Source organism: Lucilia sericata, unplaced genomic scaffold (genome assembly GCF_015586225.1).
Source record: "Lucilia sericata isolate MDLA Ls3-8-SP2 unplaced genomic scaffold, ASM1558622v1 Contig000125F_arrow, whole genome shotgun sequence".
NCBI classification, from domain to species: domain Eukaryota; kingdom Metazoa; phylum Arthropoda; class Insecta; order Diptera; family Calliphoridae; genus Lucilia; species Lucilia sericata.
In genome coordinates, this window is record NW_023994157.1 from 500,386 (window position 1) to 520,846 (window position 20,461).

The following is a 20,461-nucleotide window of genomic DNA, read 5'->3' on the forward strand; positions in this document are numbered from 1 at the left end:
ATCACAAGTCCTATATTAAAATTAGCTTATAGGTATTTAAAAACAAATAAAACAAGCTATAGTGCTATATTCGGCTTTACCAAATATTAAATACTCTCCACCTGTAAGATACTTTGTATAAAATCACATCTAAATATTTATAGATATTTAAAAAATTGCTAAAGTTAAAATTTCGCTTCCGCAATGGGTCATCAATATTCCAGATATTCGCTTCCAAAACAGCTGAGAACTCTTGCGGTCATTTATACCTTATAAAGTTTAATGTCTTGGAATGTCCAATTTTGACACAATTAATGAAATATTTTTTTTTTTGCAAACCCTTCATACCAATGCACAGTGTCAGATTTTGCAATTTTAGGTGGACTAAATAAACTCTACATTTTGAAATTATTAAACACAAAGCTATACTACGTTAATAGCCTATATCATTTTTTTTTTTTATCTTGGACCAGAAAGGCACAAAACGGGTAAAATTTGTGCTTTTTTATATAATGTCAATTTTTTATTCTAACGTGGAAATATGTGTGTTTTATCTCTCAAAACTTTTATATATACAGTGTCAGGCAAAACTAAAGCACAAACTTTTACTTGTTAGAAAAAAGCTTAGTAAAATTTAACAAATTGGTTATTTTGTAATAAAATATTAGTTTAAGAAGAATATAGTCTAAAAATTATAAAAACAATGAAACATAGTCTTGTTTAAAGTTAAAATACATTGCAAAATACATTGGGGGTTCCTTTAAGTAAACTTGGCATAAAGTAAATATTTAGAAATCATTTTTTTTTTTTGACAAAAATTTAACCCTTAATATCCTGATTTTTTTTTGAGCTGAAAAAAAATAATGTTATAAAACTGGCATTTCTAAGCAACTTTTGTTTTACAACTTTGTTCTTAAATATTAATTACCTGAGTTATGTCAAAAATACCTGGCTGGTTCTTTGAGGAACCACCAGGCTCCCGGACATCACAAATTACAACTAGTAGTAAATAGTATTTGTAAGGCAAAAATAAACATGTTTATTTTATTTAAGGGAAATATAAAGGAAAATTAAAAACAACTTTTAATAACTTATAAATGATTGTTAATTTTGATGAAACTCATAAAAACAGTTCTTTTCGGCCGAAAAACATAAATTTATGCCACATTTTTGACATCGAAACTTTGTACGAGATGTATATTTTGGATTTTTGCACCGTGGTTTGCCTTCTTTTATAAATTCTGGAAAATATCCTATATTATCTAAGCGAATATCAAGAGGTGGTAATGCAGCACACATTGAGCGTGGACGCTTTACAATAATTTCAGATTCAACGTTACTTCGTCGACCATTTCCCATTCGTATTTCAGTACCAGATTTCGTCAAACAATGTGCAACTTCTGACACAAATTCATGTAATACCTTCTGTGGTTCCACATTATTAGTCTCTACATGATGCCTCTTGTATAAAATCCATACGTTGATGATGGCAATATCACACATATGATAAAACAAACGGCTTGTCCATTTGCGGGATTTTATACGGATGTGACTACGACCGAGAGACGAGTCCAAAAGGTCAACACCACCCATATATTTATTGTATTCATGGACGATATTTGGACATTGAATACTTTCCTTTTTCTTTTTGTTGTATCGTTCTATGGTTGGTGTATCCTTGGGCGTCTGACCATCAGATGAAATAAATGGCTTTAGTCCGGCCATTGTCGATGCCATGGTGACAACTTTGTTATCATTCCATGCCACTGTTGTGACATCGATTCCATGAAATATTCCAACATATTCTTCGGAATCACCGCGATTAGCAAATTTTTGTGACAATTTGCACAATGGAAGACGTGGACGGCGAACTGTACCAATTGAGTATATCCCATGTGTTCGCTAATAAACCATTAAAGGAACAGATGTATAATAATTATCGAAAAATATGACGTGGTTGACGAATCGAGGAACCGAACGAGCCAATCTTACCACAACATTTGCAGATGCACCCAAATTCGGCTCATTTTCTTCACGGTGGTCATCATCACCAGAATATATTTCAAAACTATAACAAAACCCAGAGTCATCACACGTCGCCCCATGGATGTGGTTTATCAGGCATATATTGTTTTAGATAGTGTTTGATTTTGGTAGCACAAATTTGTTCGTCAACACACAAACGTGCTCTCATTGGAACTTTTTTAATGTTTCTATTCAAGGCTGTTATAACAGGCCGTATTTTGTACAGCCTATCGTAGCCCGAATCACACTGTGGTATAGATCCATAGCTTCTACGGGCAACTCCCGATGACGTCGATGGCTGTTGATCAGCTGCGTCTTGAAAATGTTGACGACGGGGCATTGTCTCGTTGTTATTGAGATGTAAAAATTGTCTAATTTTTTCATGACGATTTCGAGTCATACAATCCATAATAGGTTTAAAACCATAATCACTCCAATAAGATCGTACGCTTGGATATTTGAATGCCGACATATAATAATTAACTCCCATGAATCTTTTAATTTCATCTGGGGTGGTATTCAGGGGCTTTGCGATGTCTTTTTGCACAGCGTATAAGTTGCACTGTTCTACAATATTTAAAATAATATCGTCCGAAATAAAAAACGAAAAAATGTCAAGCGGAGATTTCAACGCCAATATCTCCTGTGATAAAGCATCATTACCCCGAAATGTTATAATATTCGAATACTGTTGCATATGTCTCTTTCGCATTAAGGTCTTTTAAAAACAGTTGAATCTTTTTCAATTGAAATACCTTCAAATATTGTGGCGTATTCTTGCCACCGTGATCGGCCACCAACAATAACTGGGTCTTCCACACATGGGATTTTTACATGAAAGCAGATGAGAGATAAATATGTTATTCTATATAACGCCATCATTAGTTTTCCCATTTTTATTGTATAGGCCTTTAGATGATGTAGCAAAGTTTATGTTTTTATGTATATTTTTCTAAAATTTTTTTTATACGAATCTACCATTTAATACAAAAATCTAAAAATGTTCTTTTTCGATACAAAATATACTATTGTTATGTATGAAAATGTGTTATTTTAAATCATCTTTACAGACAAAGATTTAATTATTAACGACTTTTAAAAAAACGACAATTTTTAAAAGTGAAAAAGTACCACTGATGGCCTCTAAGCGATCCCTATCATATCCCAACGATACTCTGAAATCTTCTCAATAATCAGTAAAAGAGTAGAAACTAGTAAAATAATTTTATTGACAAAATGTAGGAAATAAAACAGCTTTTCGTATAATTCCCTATCCCAAATCCTATATAACTGTAAACAGAACTTTTCCTAAAAAAATCCAAAAATCTTCCAGAAGATGCATTAAATTTAGTCTTTCACGGAAGTAATTAGGATAAACATACATAAATGTAATAAAAATTTTTCGTAAATAAAATTTAAAAAAATGTTGATTTGAAAATTTTGCAAAAAAAAAAAAAAATGAGAGGACTTCCTCTATCTATCGATACCCATAATATACCAAACATTATAGCTTAATTAATGCCAAGTTTTGTTCAGGGAGACCCCCTGTGCATTGTTTTTGAGCATATTATATAAATTAGCCTAAAATTGCATCGACAAAACTAAACTGATTACATTCTACGAAATTTTAAGGAACTATTAAAGCTGGAGGTCCACACCACGCGTTTTACGCTTCTACGCGGCTGTCAAAAAAGCATAATCAATGTTGTTGTGTGCTACAAGTTACAAGCACAAAAGCCTTGACGCTTCTTCGCATTCTACGCGGCTGTCAAAAAAGCATAATGTTGTTGTGTGCTACAAGTTACAAGCACAAAAGCCTTGACGCGTAGAATGCTTAAAGTAGATATATTTTTGTAAGCGTCATAAGCGGCGCACGAATATATCAGCTGATTTTGACAATTTATATTCTATTATTAATATGCATTTATCAATTTTAATAAACTAAAAGGAGTTAAATTGGGAAAATATAAAAAAAAAATTAAAAAACGCGAAGTTCTTTTAAATAAAGCAAAAAATTGACGCTTAAAGCTGGAGGTGCACACTACGCGTCTTCGCGGCAAAGCATCACAGTGTCAGATTTTGCAGTTTTAGGGGGACTAAATAAACTCTACATTTTGAAATTATTAAACATAAAGCTATGCCACGTCAATAGGCTATATCATTTTTTTTATCTTGGAGCACACAGTGGGGCAGAATGGAAATTTTTTGGAAATAAATCTGGCATTTCTAAACGGCTGATCCGATCGGGATAAAATTTGGCGTGAGCGTAGCAAAGGAGCATTCGAGTTTAAGTTTTGAAGATGAACCCCGCAGATGCCCCAGGGACGGAGCTGTGGCGGCTCAAAGTAGGGTACCTACGACATGTAAAATTTATAAACTCGTGCCATTTTTTTGTTTTTCATCCAAATACAAAGATTTTTATATTTTCTGAAAGCGCTCGACGAGATCTTGAAAAAACATGCTTGGACATACTACTAATCTCTTATAATATCCGAGTTATAGGCATTTAAAAATTTAGTGATACAAAATTTACCATACCTTGGTCCGCCTTTTTTTGAATACCGGGCGTAATTTTGGACCAAATGGACTCATTTTTTTCTTGTTAGTTAGACAACAAAATAATATACAAAAAATTTCAGATCAATATCATTTACTGATCCAAAAATATACGTTTTTTAATTTAAAAATTCAAAAAATTTTAGATTTTTGGCGTTTTTTTGCCAAAAATGTGTCTTAACTCTTTTATTAATAAAATAAAATTTTCTTTAAGAACATATAACAATTTTATAGTTTTCTAAAAGGTATCTTTACGCAGAACGCTTTGGCGTAAAAAACTTGTCCTATTTTTTGAAAATGTTGCCACTGCGTCCTTCCGAATGTGACCTATTTTTTATCAAAACTTCAACTTTGGGCGACATGTTCTAAAATCCCAAAGCTGGGATCAGAAAACTGAAAGCACTTTTGGAAACCTCAATATGTTTTCTATTTACTCCAAAAGTATTTTCCCAGCCCTGAAAGAAATGTGGACCCTATGGGCAAAAAAGTAAAAATCCCATTTTTGGGATTTTCATTCCTATTTTTGGGAATTGCGGGATGCCCTTTGACCTTTTCAATTTTTTTTTTTGCATTTTCTTATTTTAAATGACAAATTTAACAAGCGTTGAAAATTTCATTGAGTTTTGTTCATAAATAAAGATTTTGTCATATATTACATATTTGTTTAATTTCTAAAACTATGATTTATATCAAAATTTTAATAGGGTCGCAGATAGCTACAACAATTTAGTCCATATTTATCCCTTAATATCTTTTTTAGTTAGATATGGAAATTCTCGACCCTTTACAAAAAATTTCAAGCCAATATCTCAATTACATTCAAAAATATGATTTATATCAAAATTTTAATAGGGTCGCAGATAGCTACAACAATTTAGTCCATATTTATCCCTTAATATCTTTTTTAGTTAGATATGGAAATTCTCGACCCTTTACAAAAAATTTCAAGCCAATATCTCAATTACATTCAAAAATATGTTAATTTAAACCTGTATCCTTTAATTTCATATTTTAGTATTAAATATGACAGAACATGTTTAAATCTTATATTTACCTATTTTCTATTTGTTTGCTTATCCTTATAGTTGAAAGGTCCTATTATGCTTAAATTTTCAGAAATTTATAACTATTTTTTACCTAAATTTTTTCGAAAGATCATTTCGTTCTGTTTCGTTTATGATCATGTAGGTAAAAATATACAGGTAATGATAATTTCGATTCATTCATTTACCATACCTTGGTCCGCCTTTTTTTGAATACCGGGCGTAATTTTGGACCAAATGGACTCAATTTTTTCTTGTTAGTTAGACAACAAAATTTCCAATAATATACAAAAAATTTCAGATCAATATCATTTACTGATCCAAAAATATACGTTTTTTAATTTAAAAATTAAAAAAATTTTAGATTTTTGGCGTTTTTTTGCCAAAAATGTGTCTTAACTCTTTTATTAATAAAATAAAATTTTCTTTAAGAACATATAACAATTTTATAGTTTTCTAAAAGGTATCTTTACGCAGAACGCTTTGGCGTAAAAAACTTGTCCTATTTTTTGAAAATGTTGCCACTGCGTCCTTCCGAATGTGACCTATTTTTTATCAAAACTTCAACTTTGGGCGACATGTTCTAAAATCCCAAAGCTGGGATCAGAAAACTGAAAGCACTTTTGGAAACCTCAATATGTTTTCTATTTACTCCAAAAGTATTTTCCCAGCCCTGAAAGAAATGTGGACCCTATGGGCAAAAAAGTAAAAATCCCATTTTTGGGATTTTCATTCCTATTTTTGGGAATTGCGGGATGCCCTTTGACCTTTTCAATTTTTTTTTTGCATTTTCTTATTTTAAATGACAAATTTAACAAGCGTTGAAAATTTCATTGAGTTTTGTTCATAAATAAAGATTTTGTCATATATTACATATTTGTTTAATTTCTAAAACTATGATTTATATCAAAATTTTAATAGGGTCGCAGATAGCTACAACAATTTAGTCCATATTTATCCCTTAATATCTTTTTTAGTTAGATATGGAAATTCTCGACCCTTTACAAAAAATTTCAAGCCAATATCTCAATTACATTCAAAAATATGATTTATATCAAAATTTTAATAGGGTCGCAGATAGCTACAACAATTTAGTCCATATTTATCCCTTAATATCTTTTTTAGTTAGATATGGAAATTCTCGACCCTTTACAAAAAATTTCAAGCCAATATCTCAATTACATTCAAAAATATGTTCATTTAAACCTGTATCCTTTAATTTCATATTTTTCATATTTTAGTATTAAATATGACAGAACATGTTTAAATCTTATATTTACCTATTTTCTATTTGTTTGCTTATCCTTATAGTTGAAAGGTCTTATTATGCTTAAATTTTCAGAAATTTATAACTATTTTTTACCTAAATTTTTTCGAAAGATCATTTCGTTCTGTTTCGTTTATGATCATGTAGGTAAAAATATACAGGTAATGATAATTTCGATTCATTCACTAATAAGAAATATCAATGACTGAATTACAGGTTATAGTAATATAGTCCTAAATGTTAATAGGTAGACAATTCGTAATTTTTTACTTTGGAATACCTGTATCGGAAATGACAAGAATTGGTATATAAGTAAACTTCTCAGATTTTAAGTACCATATTTAATAAATCTACAATGAAGATTACATTAAAGTACGAAGAGTTGTGTTCCGTTTTATGGAGTGTATCTTCAAAAGGGCCAGAAAGAATTGAAGACATTTCAAATTATATAAAAACTACATATAGTAGAAAAGTAGACAAAACAGGCATATCAAAAATTGAAAACTTTTTGATGTAAAAAGTAAGTCTGTGGATGGAAATCAAAAGAAATTTCGATTAAAATTTTGTAGTTGGATGGAAACTATTACGGAAATCTCAACTTACAACACATCAATAGGAGCGCCTTGCAAGTCATACGAAGACTTATGTTCAAGGTAAAAAAAAGAGGGTCACACAAAAACTTTTTTCAATCTCAAATGAGGAAATTGCTGATACATTTAACGAAATGCTGAAAAAGGAAAACCAACATATAGATGTCGTACATATTGCCACTATTCTTCCTAATGCATCACCAAAACGACTTAAGCGAATTGTGGAAAGTATACCAACTCCAACATCATCAAATTTTACTGAAGAGGAAGCAATAGCGCTTATGTTGGAACTGGGTCTCAGTCGAAATAAGTACCAAATATGAAGGAAAGCTCTGCATGAAAAAGGACACAATATATTACCATCATACAAGGCGATCCAGGAAAAAAAAAAACAAACTATCCTACTAAATCAACAAAAAATAATGAAGAATTGAAAGAACTGAGAGCTGCGGAAAAAAGCAGAATCCAAGAAGAATTTAAAGTTCAGATGGGATTAAACATCGACAAACCACTTTCAAGTTGCGGTAGTACAAATGACGGTAATACGTCGAGAAGGTTTTTTCGTGATTTTGAAATTACTTCAAAAATAACTGGAATCGACAAGGAGTTGCTTCGAAGAGTTAAAACTATTTTAATGGCACTGAATAGTAAACATAAAATTAATGAAAATCGATTTGGGGAATACACATCTGAAATTTCTAAATTACTTGTATCTCTGTATCCATGGAGGGAACTAACACCAACAGTACACAAAGTATTGTGTCATGGTCAAATAATAATTGAATCGAATATTCTTCCACTTGGAGAGTTAACAGAAGAAGCCCAGGAAGCGAGGAATCGAGATTTTAAGCATGTTGAACTATTCAGCTCAAGAAAATGCTCCAGGCAATCACAGAATGAAGATATTTTTAATAGTTTACTTCTATCTTCTGATCCTGTTCTTTCAACTATGCGAAAAAGATGGATTTGTTATGAAACTCTATCATCTCAAAACAAGGAAGATTTAAAGAACTTATATTACCTTCTGGATATGTATACCGATATGACAGATTATTTTATAGAAAATAAGTAGTGTTAGGAATTAACTATATAAGTAGGTTGTAAGAATTAATTGTATTATGTTTAAGATAAACAGTTCAAATAAAAAAAGCTATTATACTAACTGATGATATTGTATTAAATTGTGTTTTATATTTCGGTGGGCGGGAAAGGTAATTTGTGTGGGGTGATTTAGGTGTTGTTGTGCGTGGCTCATAATAAAATTATAATTTTTTTTATTTTATATACAATATTATAATAAAATAATTAAATAAATAATTTTTAAAAATTGTCCAAATATTTTATTCAACGCCAAATGTATGTTCTGTCATACTTAATACTAAAATATGAAAAAGATGAAATTAAAGGACACAGGTTTAAATGAACATATTTTTGAATGTAATTGAGATATTGGCTTGAAATTTTTTGTAAAGGGTCGAGAATTTCCATATCTAACTAAAAAATGATATTAAGGGATAAATATGGACTAAATTGTTGTAGCTATCTGCGATCCTATTAAAATTTTGATATAAATCATAGTTTTAGAAATTAAACAAATATGTAATATATGACAAAATCTTTATTTATGAACAAAACTCAATGAAATTTTCAACGCTTGTTAAATTTGTCATTTCAAATAAGAATATGCAAAAAAAAAATTGAAAAGGTCAAAGGGCATCCCGCAATTCCCAAAAATAGGAATGAAAATCCCAAAAATGGGATTTTTTACTTTTTTGCCCATAGGGTCCACATTTCTTTCAGGGCTGGGAAAATACTTTTGGAGTAAATAGAAAACATATTGAGGTTTCCAAAACTGCTTTCAGTTTTCTGATCCCAGCTTTGGGATTTTAGAACATGTCGCCCAAAGTTGAAGTTTTGATAAAAAATAGGTCATATTCGGAAGGACGCAGTGGCAACATTTTCAAAAAATAGGACAAGTTTTTTACGCCAAAGCGTTCTGCGTAAAGATACCTTTTAGAAAACTATAAAATTGTTATATGTTCTTAAAGAAAATTTTATTTTATTAATAAAAGAGTTAAGACACATTTTTGACAAAAAAACGCCAAAAATCTAAAATTTTTTGAATTTTTAAATTAAAAAACGTATATTTTTGGATCAGTAAATGATATTGATCTGAAATTTTTTGTATATTATTGGAAATTTTGTTGTCTAACTAACAAGAAAAAATTGAGTCCATTTGGTCCAAAATTACGCCCGGTATTCAAAAAAAGGCGGACCAAGGTATGGTAAATGAATGAATCGAAATTATCATTACCTGTATATTTTTACCTACATGATCATAAACGAAACAGAACGAAATGATCTTTCGAAAAAATTTAGGTAAAAAATAGTTATAAATTTCTGAAAATTTAAGCATAATAGGACCTTTCAACTATAAGGATAAGCAAACAAATAGAAAATAGGTAAATATAAGATTTAAACATGTTCTGTCATATTTAATACTAAAATATGAAAAATATGAAATTAAAGGATACAGGTTTAAATGAACATATTTTTGAATGTAATTGAGATATTGGCTTGAAATTTTTTGTAAAGGGTCGAGAATTTCCATATCTAACTAAAAAAGATATTAAGGGATAAATATGGACTAAATTGTTGTAGCTATCTGCGACCCTATTAAAATTTTGATATAAATCATATTTTTGAATGTAATTGAGATATTGGCTTGAAATTTTTTGTAAAGGGTCGAGAATTTCCATATCTAACTAAAAAATGATATTAAGAGATAAATATGGACTAAATAGTTGTAGCTATCTGCGACCCTATTAAAATGTTGATATAAATCATAGTTTTAGAAATTTAACAAATATGTAATATAAGACAAAATCTTTATTTATGAACAAAACTCAATGAAATTTTCAACGCTTGTTAAATTTGTCATTTCAAATGAAAATCCCAAAAATGGGATTTTTTACATTTTAGCCCATAGGGTCCACATTTCTTTCATGGCTGGGAAAATACTTTTGGAGTAAATAGAAAACATATTGAGGTTTCCAAAACTGCTTTCAGTTTTCTGATCCCAGCTTTGAGATTTTAGAACATGTCGCCCAAAGTTGAAGTTTTGATAAAAAATAGGTCATATTCGGAAGGACGCAGTGGCAACATTTTCAAAAAATAGGACAAGTTTTTTACGCCAAAGCGTTCTGCGTAAAGATACCTTTTAGAAAACTATAAAATTGTTATATGTTCTTAAAGAAAATTTTATTTTATTAATAAAAGAGTTAAGACACATTTTGGGCAAAAAAACTGCAAAAATCTAAAATTTTTTGAATTTTTAAATTAAAAAACGTATATTTTTGGATTTGTAAATGATATTGATCTGAAATTTTTTGTATATTATTGGAAATTTTGTTGTCTAACTAACAAGAAAAAATTGAGTCCATTTGGTCCAAAATTACGCCCGGTATTCAAAAAAAGGCGGACCAAGGTATGGTAAATTTTGTATCACTAAATTTTTAAATGCCTATAACTCGGATATTATAAGAGATAAGTAGTATGTCCAAGATCTCGTCGAGCGCTTTCAGAAAATAAAAAAATCTTTGTATTTGGATGAAAAACAAAAAAATGGCACGAGTTTAAAAATTTTACATGTCGTAGGTACCCTACTTTGAGCCGCCACAGCGCCGTCCCTGGGGCATCTGCAGGGTTCATCTTCAAAACTTAAACTCGAATACTCCTTGGCTACGCTCACGCCAAATTTTATTCCGATCGGATCAGCCGTTTAGAAATGCCAGATTTATTTCCAAAAAATTTCCATTCTGCCCCACTGTGGAGCAGAAAGGCACAAAACTGGGGGAAACGGGTAAAATTAGTGCTTTTTTATACAATGTAAATTTTTTATTCTTAAAGCTGGAGGTCCAGACTACGCGTCTTCGCGGCAAAGCATTTCGAGCTTTTCATACATTCTTTGCAACCTAAGCTTAAAATTGTTGCTTTATTTACAAAGAACAGCGTTTTTTTTTAAGTTTTTTATTTATATTTTCAGATTTTAAGAGCAAATTAACGTAAAATAAAGTAAATGTATACCATTTTACTGTAATTTTTGATAATTCGTCTTTGAAGTGCATTTTCCTGCATTTTGAAATTCAGAATGGTTTCTCTAAATTATTTATTATTATGGTGGAGGGCTATCGGTATTGGTACATTATTCAACTTTAGGAGCGGGAATCTTAGTAAAATTGGAGTAAGCTATAACAAATGAGCAATTCATTAGCGTTTTTAATAAAAATTTTTAAATAAATGCCGTAAAAATGGGTTTGGGAGAATTAATGCCTCAACAGATTTTTGACTTCAAACACACGACAAGGTTAAAAACATTATTGTAAAAAAAACACTGAAAAATTGGAATGACCTACTTAGAACATCGCCCTAAATCCAATAGATTAATTTTTGACCACAATTGATCAAACAATTCCGCTGAAATAGCGAACAAAAACGGATTTCTTTCAAGGGGAAGTGCAGGAATAAAAATGGTAAAAAAATTACAAAAATGGCTTTAGTAGAACCAGATATTCAAATCAGAACCAAAATAGATAAACAATTTTGATATACATAAAATTAAAATAATGATATATAAAATTTACACTTTATTTTGTCCGACAAAAAAGTGAATTTACTTTAATTTTAAATGTTATACAGAAAAATTTTCGGTGGAATAAATTTGTTTTATTGTTATTTTTGTAGCATTGTATATAAACTAAATGAATTTAAAAAAAAAATTCCATATTCAATAATCATTTAACAGATTTTTCGATGAAATAATGTAGCATATTGTATGTGTATGTGTATGTTGTTTAATTATCATTAAACATTTCGTCAATATGTGGCTGATATATGTATGTCGTCAGTAGAAACATATTTCAATTCCACATCGCCGCATTCCATGTCCTCTCACGTAAAATGGTATCTAATATCAATATGTTTTGTTCTGGAATGATAAACAGGGTTTTTCGTCAGTTGTTGCACTTAGATTATCGCCATACACAACCACAGGAACAGTTTATTCCATGTAACCAATTTCGTTCAAAAGCGCCTTAAGGTATACAGCTACCTTCACTGCGGTAGATACTCGGCTTCGGTACTACTCAATGCCACAGAATTTTGCTTCTTGGATACCGAGGAAAAAGCGAATCCGGCAAGATAAAATACAAAACCTGTATGAGACTTACGATCTGAAGTGTAGCCTCCCCAGTCGGCGTCTGCATAATCATTCAGTTGTATACCTGTTGACTTATATTCCAATTTCCTTTCAGTGCTAATCGTCAAATATAGAAATATATGCTTTATGCTTGTATAGTGCTCTACATGTGGATCTACACTGTGTTGTACCCGCTTAGTAACTGAATGTAGGATATCTGGTCTCGTCGCCAATGCGATCTACTCTAGGACAATCTTCGTTTAAACATTTGAGTTTAGCTCCTGTATCCAATGGGGTTGCTGCGGTTCTACAATCGGTCATACTATATTGAGCCAATAACTATTCTATATACTGGGATTGGTCAATAGAAATTGCCCCACATTTACCATCACGAGTTATTCTCATACCCAAAAATAACTTTAATTGGCCGGAATCAACTCAATTTCGAAGTAATTGTACTCTTAATCTCCATCCTTGGACTCACAACCTATAATCATATCATCAACATAAATAATAGTAATGCATAATTTACATTTTCTGTGCATAAAATATAGGCATGGTTCATGATCAGATTTCCTAAAACCAATATTTTTCAATAAAGAGTCTATCTTGGAATTCCACGCCCTTCCAGATTGTTTTAAACCATATATATATGTTGAGCTTCAAAACCAAATTCAATTTATCAATGTAGCCTTCAGGCTGCTTCATATAAACATCATCCAACATCTCACTGTTAAGATATGCTGTACATACGTCCATTTGATGAAGATACATTTTCATCTCTACAGCAATCGCCAATATCAAGGAATTGTACTCCTTGTTCATGGCATCATACCAATGTTTCGATTCACAGCTGTTCATCGCCTCGGATACAGTTTGTGGTACTAGTATTCCACCATAATCCTTCACCATAACATCCAAGACATTAAATACTTTTCTCGGTCGACCACGTTTACCAGTACGTAAAATTTTTGGTCTACCTGGACCTGCAGCACCAGTTTCATTATCACCTGAGAAATATTCCAAATCGTCTATATCATTAGCACTCTCATAGTCTTCGCTTTGGCATTCTGGACTTTCCTTCCGCATTAGACTCACTTTCTTCCGTTGTATATTCAGCTGAATTTTGATCACAGACACTCTCAGTAAAGTTGATCAAATCATATGAAACGATTTCATTCTCATTTGGCGCCTGGTTTTCTTCATTAAACAACTCGTCTCTTCTTTCGACCACGTCACGTTTACCTGGGTCGTACAGTCTATACGCCTTTGATGTTAACGAATAGCCTACCATACGACATTCTTGCCATGATGCGTCTTGTCAAGAGCCACTGCTTTACACCCAAATATTCTGAAATGCTTAACTGATGGCACTTTACCGCTCCAAACTTCATACGCCGTTACTTCTACTAAAGCTCTAGTCGGTGAACGATTACGAATATAGACGGCTGTTGCAATTTCCCCTGCTCATAGGAATTCGGTCATGTTTGAATGTATTAGCATACTTCTGGCCATCTCTACCAAAGTCCGGTTGAAACGTTCGGCCACACCGTTCTGTGCTGGACTGTATGGTGCAGTAAGTTGGCCTCTAGGAATGCATTAAATCTACCATTTATAAATTCACCATCATTGTTACTTTTAACCTTCTTTAGATTTCGACCAGTTTGTCGTTCTGCCATATTTTTAAATATAATAAATAAACGTTTTAAAATATCTTGAGCCAGAGATGGATTGTTTTTCAAAGGGACAACAAACATCCATATGTACCAAATCTAGTAGATTTTCTGCTCTATTATCCGATGCATGCCAATATGGCTGCGTACATATCTTTGTTTTCATACATTGAACACATTTTTCCGGATCTTTAAAATTTTCGCCATCCATACCAATAACAATCTTCTTTGCATTACTGAGAACATTTGCTGCATTCATATTCCAGTCTGTTCTGTAAATCGATTCGGTTTCAAACCCGAGAAACTTTTAAAACCGAATATGGTGTTCTGCAAATCGAATTTTTATTTGAACGTAAAATTCAGAAAAACATACATACATATTTTAAATGAAAAAGAGTTTAAAATGCCCATAGCATTTATATTAAGTTACAATTATATTAAAAAACGCAAAAAGCAATTATTTAATTTATTTTAATAAAATTAAAGTCGATTTACTTTCGACTAAATTTGTGTACTCGGTTTCAAAACGAGAAAAATTATGAGATTCGTTTTTAATCGAAAATTTTACTCGGATTCGGTTTACAAAACAGACAGGATTAAATTCAACAGAAAAACCTTTCCGTGTTATTCTATCTACAGATAGAAAATTACTCTTCATTGTCGGTACATAGAGAAAAACACTCAAAATAAATTCTGTGTCGTTGAAATTCAACTTAATTTCACCAATACCCTCAGCAACAATGTAGTTGTGGCCAGCCAATGGAATACTCTCCTTATGCAGCTCAAATTTAACAAAAACTGTTTTGTCGCAACCAGGGCTGCCAGATAAATTTGTAGAAATATCGGCAATTTTTTCCCAAAAAATCGGCATTTATCGGCACTTACGTTTTAAAAATCGGCAATAAATCGACAATTGAAAGAAACACTATTTTGTACCAAAGAAACATAACACAAATAAATTCAAAAATCACAATATTGTTTTTACATACATGCATAACTCAGGGAATTTTTATTCAGAATAGGTCTAATAAAAGAACTCTTTGTAAGGGTACACCGAAACTTTGGTTTACTGGAATAAAATCTATTAGAATTTGTATCACTTTTGCAGAAAAATGTAATGTAATTTTGGTTATGAGTGATGTAGGTAGTTATTTCATACATCACTTGACAGTGAGTGATAGTTATCAACAATATTAATTAATTTTTACAATAGGATTTGTAACCAATTGCCTAGAGCGTGTGTCTAATATGGAATTAGTTAATGGTTCTAATCCTAGTCAATATTAGAAGTTTTTTGAAAAAATATTGTTTTTTAAATTCCAAATTGCACGATCAAATAGAATAGACTAATAAACACAGAAAATTACTGCAAAGCCGATTTTAAATCCAGGAAAGTGGTGTTATCACATTTGTTATTGCTTATCGTCGAACAAAAATCGGATAGGTAAAGATTTTGCTGAGTACATTTTTATAATGGGAAATTTTCTCCAAATTTTTTAACATTTCCACAAAAATGTGTAAATTTATTTTCGAACCATAAAAAATTTCTTAAAAATTTTAGCACCCTTAGATCAGACTTTTAGAACCTATTCAGGATTTTCATACATAAATTGTGTTTCCTTTTCATAATCGATCCAATTGACATTGGTGATGGAGCAAATTGTGTTCTACCGTACTGTAAATTTTCCTTTCCCAATTGTTTTAAAAGCTCCATGTAATTTTTGCTTATGTAAAGTTATAATAAATTCGTTAATTTGTTCGATTGGGTAAAAAATCGGCATTTTTAAGCAAAAATCGGGAAATCGGCACTTTACTATTTTGAAGGTAAAATATCGGCAAAATGCCGATAAATCGGCAAATCTGGCAGGCCTGGTCGCAACACATGTGTGCGGTTGCGCCGCTGTCCAAAGCATGGGTGTGTGTCGATCATTTCATCTGTTGCTGCAAGCATCGTGAATGCGTAACTTTGTTCTGTTTTCTTTTCATCATTCTTCTTCGCTATACACTTTGGTGATACATGACCATGCATGCTACATTTAAAACAATTGCCATTGAATTTGTTCTAGTTTTTCTGCATGTTGTTGCCATTCTTTTTGTTGTTGCGTTTGTTGTCATGTGCATAAAATGCTAATGGATTTAGCATCTTCACGTCTACGTTATCTTTCTTCTAAGAGTTTTACTCTGAAAACTTTGAGTGGAGGTGAACTTCATCTCTCGCCTCCATAGCGATCACAAAGTTCTCGTAGGACTTTGGCTATATGAGTTCCTCTAACTCCCACTGGAGCATAGGGCGCCAATAACAGCCGACCGCCAACGGACCCGGTTATTTGCAATAGCTCTTAATTCATTTCAGGTTAAGCATAGGTTGTTCCTTTCGGATTCCGTGGAACGTCGCCATGTGTTACGTGGTCTGCCAGCTTGTCGACCTGACTGGTGAAATAGGTTCCATCTTAATGCATGCTTGGCCACGTTGTCATCATCCCTACACATAGTATGTCCAATCCACTGCCACTTGCGTTCACGTATGACTGCAGCTATGGGTTTTTGTGATAGTAGCTCTGAGTTTGAGATGGTTCTGGGCCAGAATATGCGGAGTATTCTTCTGATGCAACGGTTCACAAAAGTTTGTTTCGGCCTCACTGACACCTATGTTCTTTCGTTTTGACGGTGTTAATTTTAAGTCCCGTACATTTTATTGTTTCCTGAAGATCCGATGTAGTCCGGAACAAGAGAGTCGATAGTATACATCCACCTTTGACCATAAAATGTTCAGATAGTTTGTCCTTGTGTAGAACGTAGCATTGAGCATGTGCATAGCTTTCCTTAATTAGAGAAATAAGTTTCTCCGGTATTCCCCTTCTATATAGTGCTTATTAATACTGTCAAATGTCTTCTCGAAATCTATAAAAAGTAAATGAAGCTCGGAGTTAAATTCCACACACTGCTCAATAACTATACGTAGGGTATTAATGTGATCCGCAGCCGAATAACCACTGCGAAAGCCCGCTTGGCATGAACTGATGTTTTGTTCTAGGTGATCCCTTATCCGATTGAGGATGATTATTGATATTAGCTTTGCAATAGTTGGCAGGACACATATACCCCTCCACTTGCTACAATTCTTCAGGTCTCCTTTCTATCTTGACGATTATCCATCTTTCCATTCCTTAGGGAATGATTCGTTTTCCTAAGTTTCCATGATAAGAGACCGTAGGAGTGCAGTAGTGAGAGTTGGGTCGCACTTATAAATTTCGGCAGGGATACCATCTGTACCTGCTGCTTTACCATTTGGTGGTGTCTGATGGCTGCTGCAATTTCCGACAGACTTGGGGGAGCAGTTCTAATCATAGGGTTAGTAGTTATGACTGTGCTCGCAGGAACTGGGGGCCCAGGATCAACAGTAATGCTGTTCAGTATGGTGGAAAAATGTTCTTTCCATCTTTTCAGTTGTTCATGAGCGGTACTCAGTAAATTGCCGGTAAGGTCGCAAATAGGGTGTTCAGTAAGTATCTTCTGTACGTGTGTCTCCAGAGACAGCGGCTCTTTTCGCCTCCTCTGCAAGGCTACCAATGTGTCTATTTCTGTGGAGTGTCCGATATTCATTTTCCAGATTAAATTTCTCCTCCGCGTTCTGGGTGGCGTAGTATTTCACCTTAACTTCCTTCCGCACAGTAATTTTGCTCCAAGTATCCTCCGACATCCACACTTCTCTTCCTTTAGAGTCTAGTCCAATGGTCTTGTCCGCACATAATCTTATCGTGTCCCAAATATTTTTCCACTTAGCGTCAATAGAGGGAAATGCATTGTCTTCCATACGGGTCTGGGTCGCAGATTTCGCCTGTTCTCCTGGATTGCCGCGGTGCAGAGTCTAATTTTAGCCACTACCAAGTAATGATCCCGGGATTGGCCAATGTCAGCACCCCTCTTGCTACGGACATCAAGAAGGCATTTCCTAAAACGGTGGCTAATGGCACAGTGATCGATCTGATTTGTCGTCTGGTGTCTATCCGGTGATAGCCAAGTTGCCTTATGACAATTCTTATGTTGAAAGAGATTTCCACCGATTAAAAGTTTCCTGGCAACACAGAAGTCAATAAAACGATTACCATTGTCATTCCGGGCACCAAGTCCATGCCTACCCATTACCTGTTTCAATGGTTCATTATCGGAGCCAACATTTGCATTCAGGTCTCCCATTACAATCACAATCGTATGTTGCGTTCAGTTGACCATAGCATAAGTCTTTAATATTATCAGTAGCCCTGTCCGATAAGTCTGTCCGATACTGGTCTCCAGTCAATTAGGCTTTTACGTGATTTCATTGTAAGCATTATACCATCACCAGATTCGTGGGTGCCCCCTATAACCTTTCTGGAATATAGCATCACAGTTTCCGATGTGGAAGACGAATGTTCCCCACAGCCTGTCCAGCTCAGGCCCAGGATGTTAAGGTTATATTTTAACATTTTGCGTTCAACCTGCAAGTACTTGGCATTTAAAGCCGATGTTGTGTCATCACCATCTCTAAGCGTTCTAATTTTCCAGAATCCAATCATAGTCCTAGTTCGATATGCAAAGGTCGTCAACGTCCAATCCCGCGGTTCAGCCATGATTCAGCAGTTTGGACTTTTCACATAGGAATCGTCCTGGCCACTCCCAAGTGAGTGGCAATCTGAAAACTTTCAACCTCTGTAAAGAGCCCCATCCCCCAAATTGGCAAACTGGATATCAAAATAATAACCAAAAGCTAATCTTTGCTCCACGATGTCAATAAAAAAATTTAAGTAAACTGTTATACTCATACTAGCAGTCATACTCAATGACAACAACCTTTTGTAAAGAGCAATAATTTGGTAAAAATAGTATAAAAATATAAGAAAATTACACAGGTAACTTACAGCTGATTTTTTATTTATGCACTAGAAGTTAACTCATCATGGGATAACTTCTGGTTAACTGAAACTGATGTATAGGGAGTGAGTACTGACTCGTTCCTATGACATCACATTGAAAAACTGAATAGTATTTTATAGCTTTTGAGTCACCTCTAACTCATTTGTGGTTAACCATAAGTTCGTTTTAAGTTAACTCAAAATCCTACTGGGTATATAGGAATACACATATGGGCAATTCCATGAAAAGGTAAACTTGGTCTACTTTTACACCTAGGACCCGAAAATATCACTTTTTAGCTCATAATTCTGTTAATTTTAATACTATCCCTTCAAAAATCGGCAGATCTAAAATGTTTATAAGCCTAAACCTTTATGTCGATTTTCATAACGATTGGACGTCATTTGACCCTAGTTCCATTAAAAGTTTAATTTCAGAAAAACACTTAAACGTCCGTAACTCACTAATTTGGCACAAATAAGTTTTATATGAATTAAAATCACACCCTAGAATTTTATGAGGATCGGTCCATATTTGACCCTAGTCGCCATATAACTCCAGTTTTTTATTCATATCTATAAATTGCTTAAACATGTATATAGGTCGGCCATGTCCGACTGCACTTTCCTACTCCTTTTGCTTTGTTGAAGTGTGTGTATGTATATATTTCTAAAATATATATTTTATAACCTAAAAAAATCAGGAGAAAAATCTGTCACATACGATGTGTCACGTACGATATTTAAAAATGTTCATTATAAAATTACATTAATTTTTTTTATTTAAAAATTATGGATTACTAATGAACAATATGTCCCATAGTGTAAGAAATTAAAACAAAAAAGATACCCTTACAAAATTCGCAGATTTTCGTAAATATATATATGTACTTTAAAAACACTTCTGTTTTTTGTCACGTATGATATCGCCATATTTTAATCCATATTTTGGAAAACAAGGTTCCGTATGGGATGATTCCTTTTGCAAATATAGTATTCTTTAAATGGAAAAGAATGACAAAATTGTTTTCCAAGTACTCCTAATTTTACAAAATCTATACCACTCTGAAGGCGTGCGAATGTCACATACAAGCGTATGGAATTGCCCATATGTATTAGTATTTTATAGATACATATTAGTTTTATTTTGAGGGTTTCTTATATGGGAGCTAGGTGACCGGCATTGTCGATACCTTATAGTATGATTTTTGAGTACTTATAACAGAATTTCGGTAAATT

At 32.8% G+C, this 20,461-nt stretch overlaps 1 protein-coding gene across 1 annotated transcript; it reads right to left on the minus strand.

The window, feature by feature from the left end:
* Nucleotides 1-86: 86 nt before the first annotated feature.
* LOC119600882 lies at nucleotides 87-13,746 on the minus strand. The gene is made up of 4 exons (XM_037951452.1): nucleotides 13,411-13,746; nucleotides 2,075-2,722; nucleotides 1,196-1,881; nucleotides 87-129 (listed from the first exon to the last, which is right to left on the minus strand). The coding sequence occupies exons 1-4, from the start codon at nucleotides 13,744-13,746 to the stop codon at nucleotides 87-89; spliced, it is 1,713 nt and encodes a 570-aa protein (XP_037807380.1).
* Between the last annotated feature and the right edge of the window lie 6,715 nt (nucleotides 13,747-20,461).

Excerpts from the sequence above, each read along its gene's own strand:
- LOC119600882 (XM_037951452.1), bottom strand. The coding sequence starts at position 13,746 with ATGCGGAAGGAAAGTCCAGAATGCCAAAGCGAAGACTATGAGAGTGCT. Across the intron at positions 1,882-2,074 it reads AACCACATCCATGGGGCGAC|CGAACACATGGGATATACTC; the intron begins GTGTGATGACTC and ends ATGGTTTATTAG. Across the intron at positions 130-1,195 it reads ATAAAAGAAGGCAAACCACG|ATGTGATTTTATACAAAGTA; the intron begins GTGCAAAAATCC and ends ATAAATATTTAG.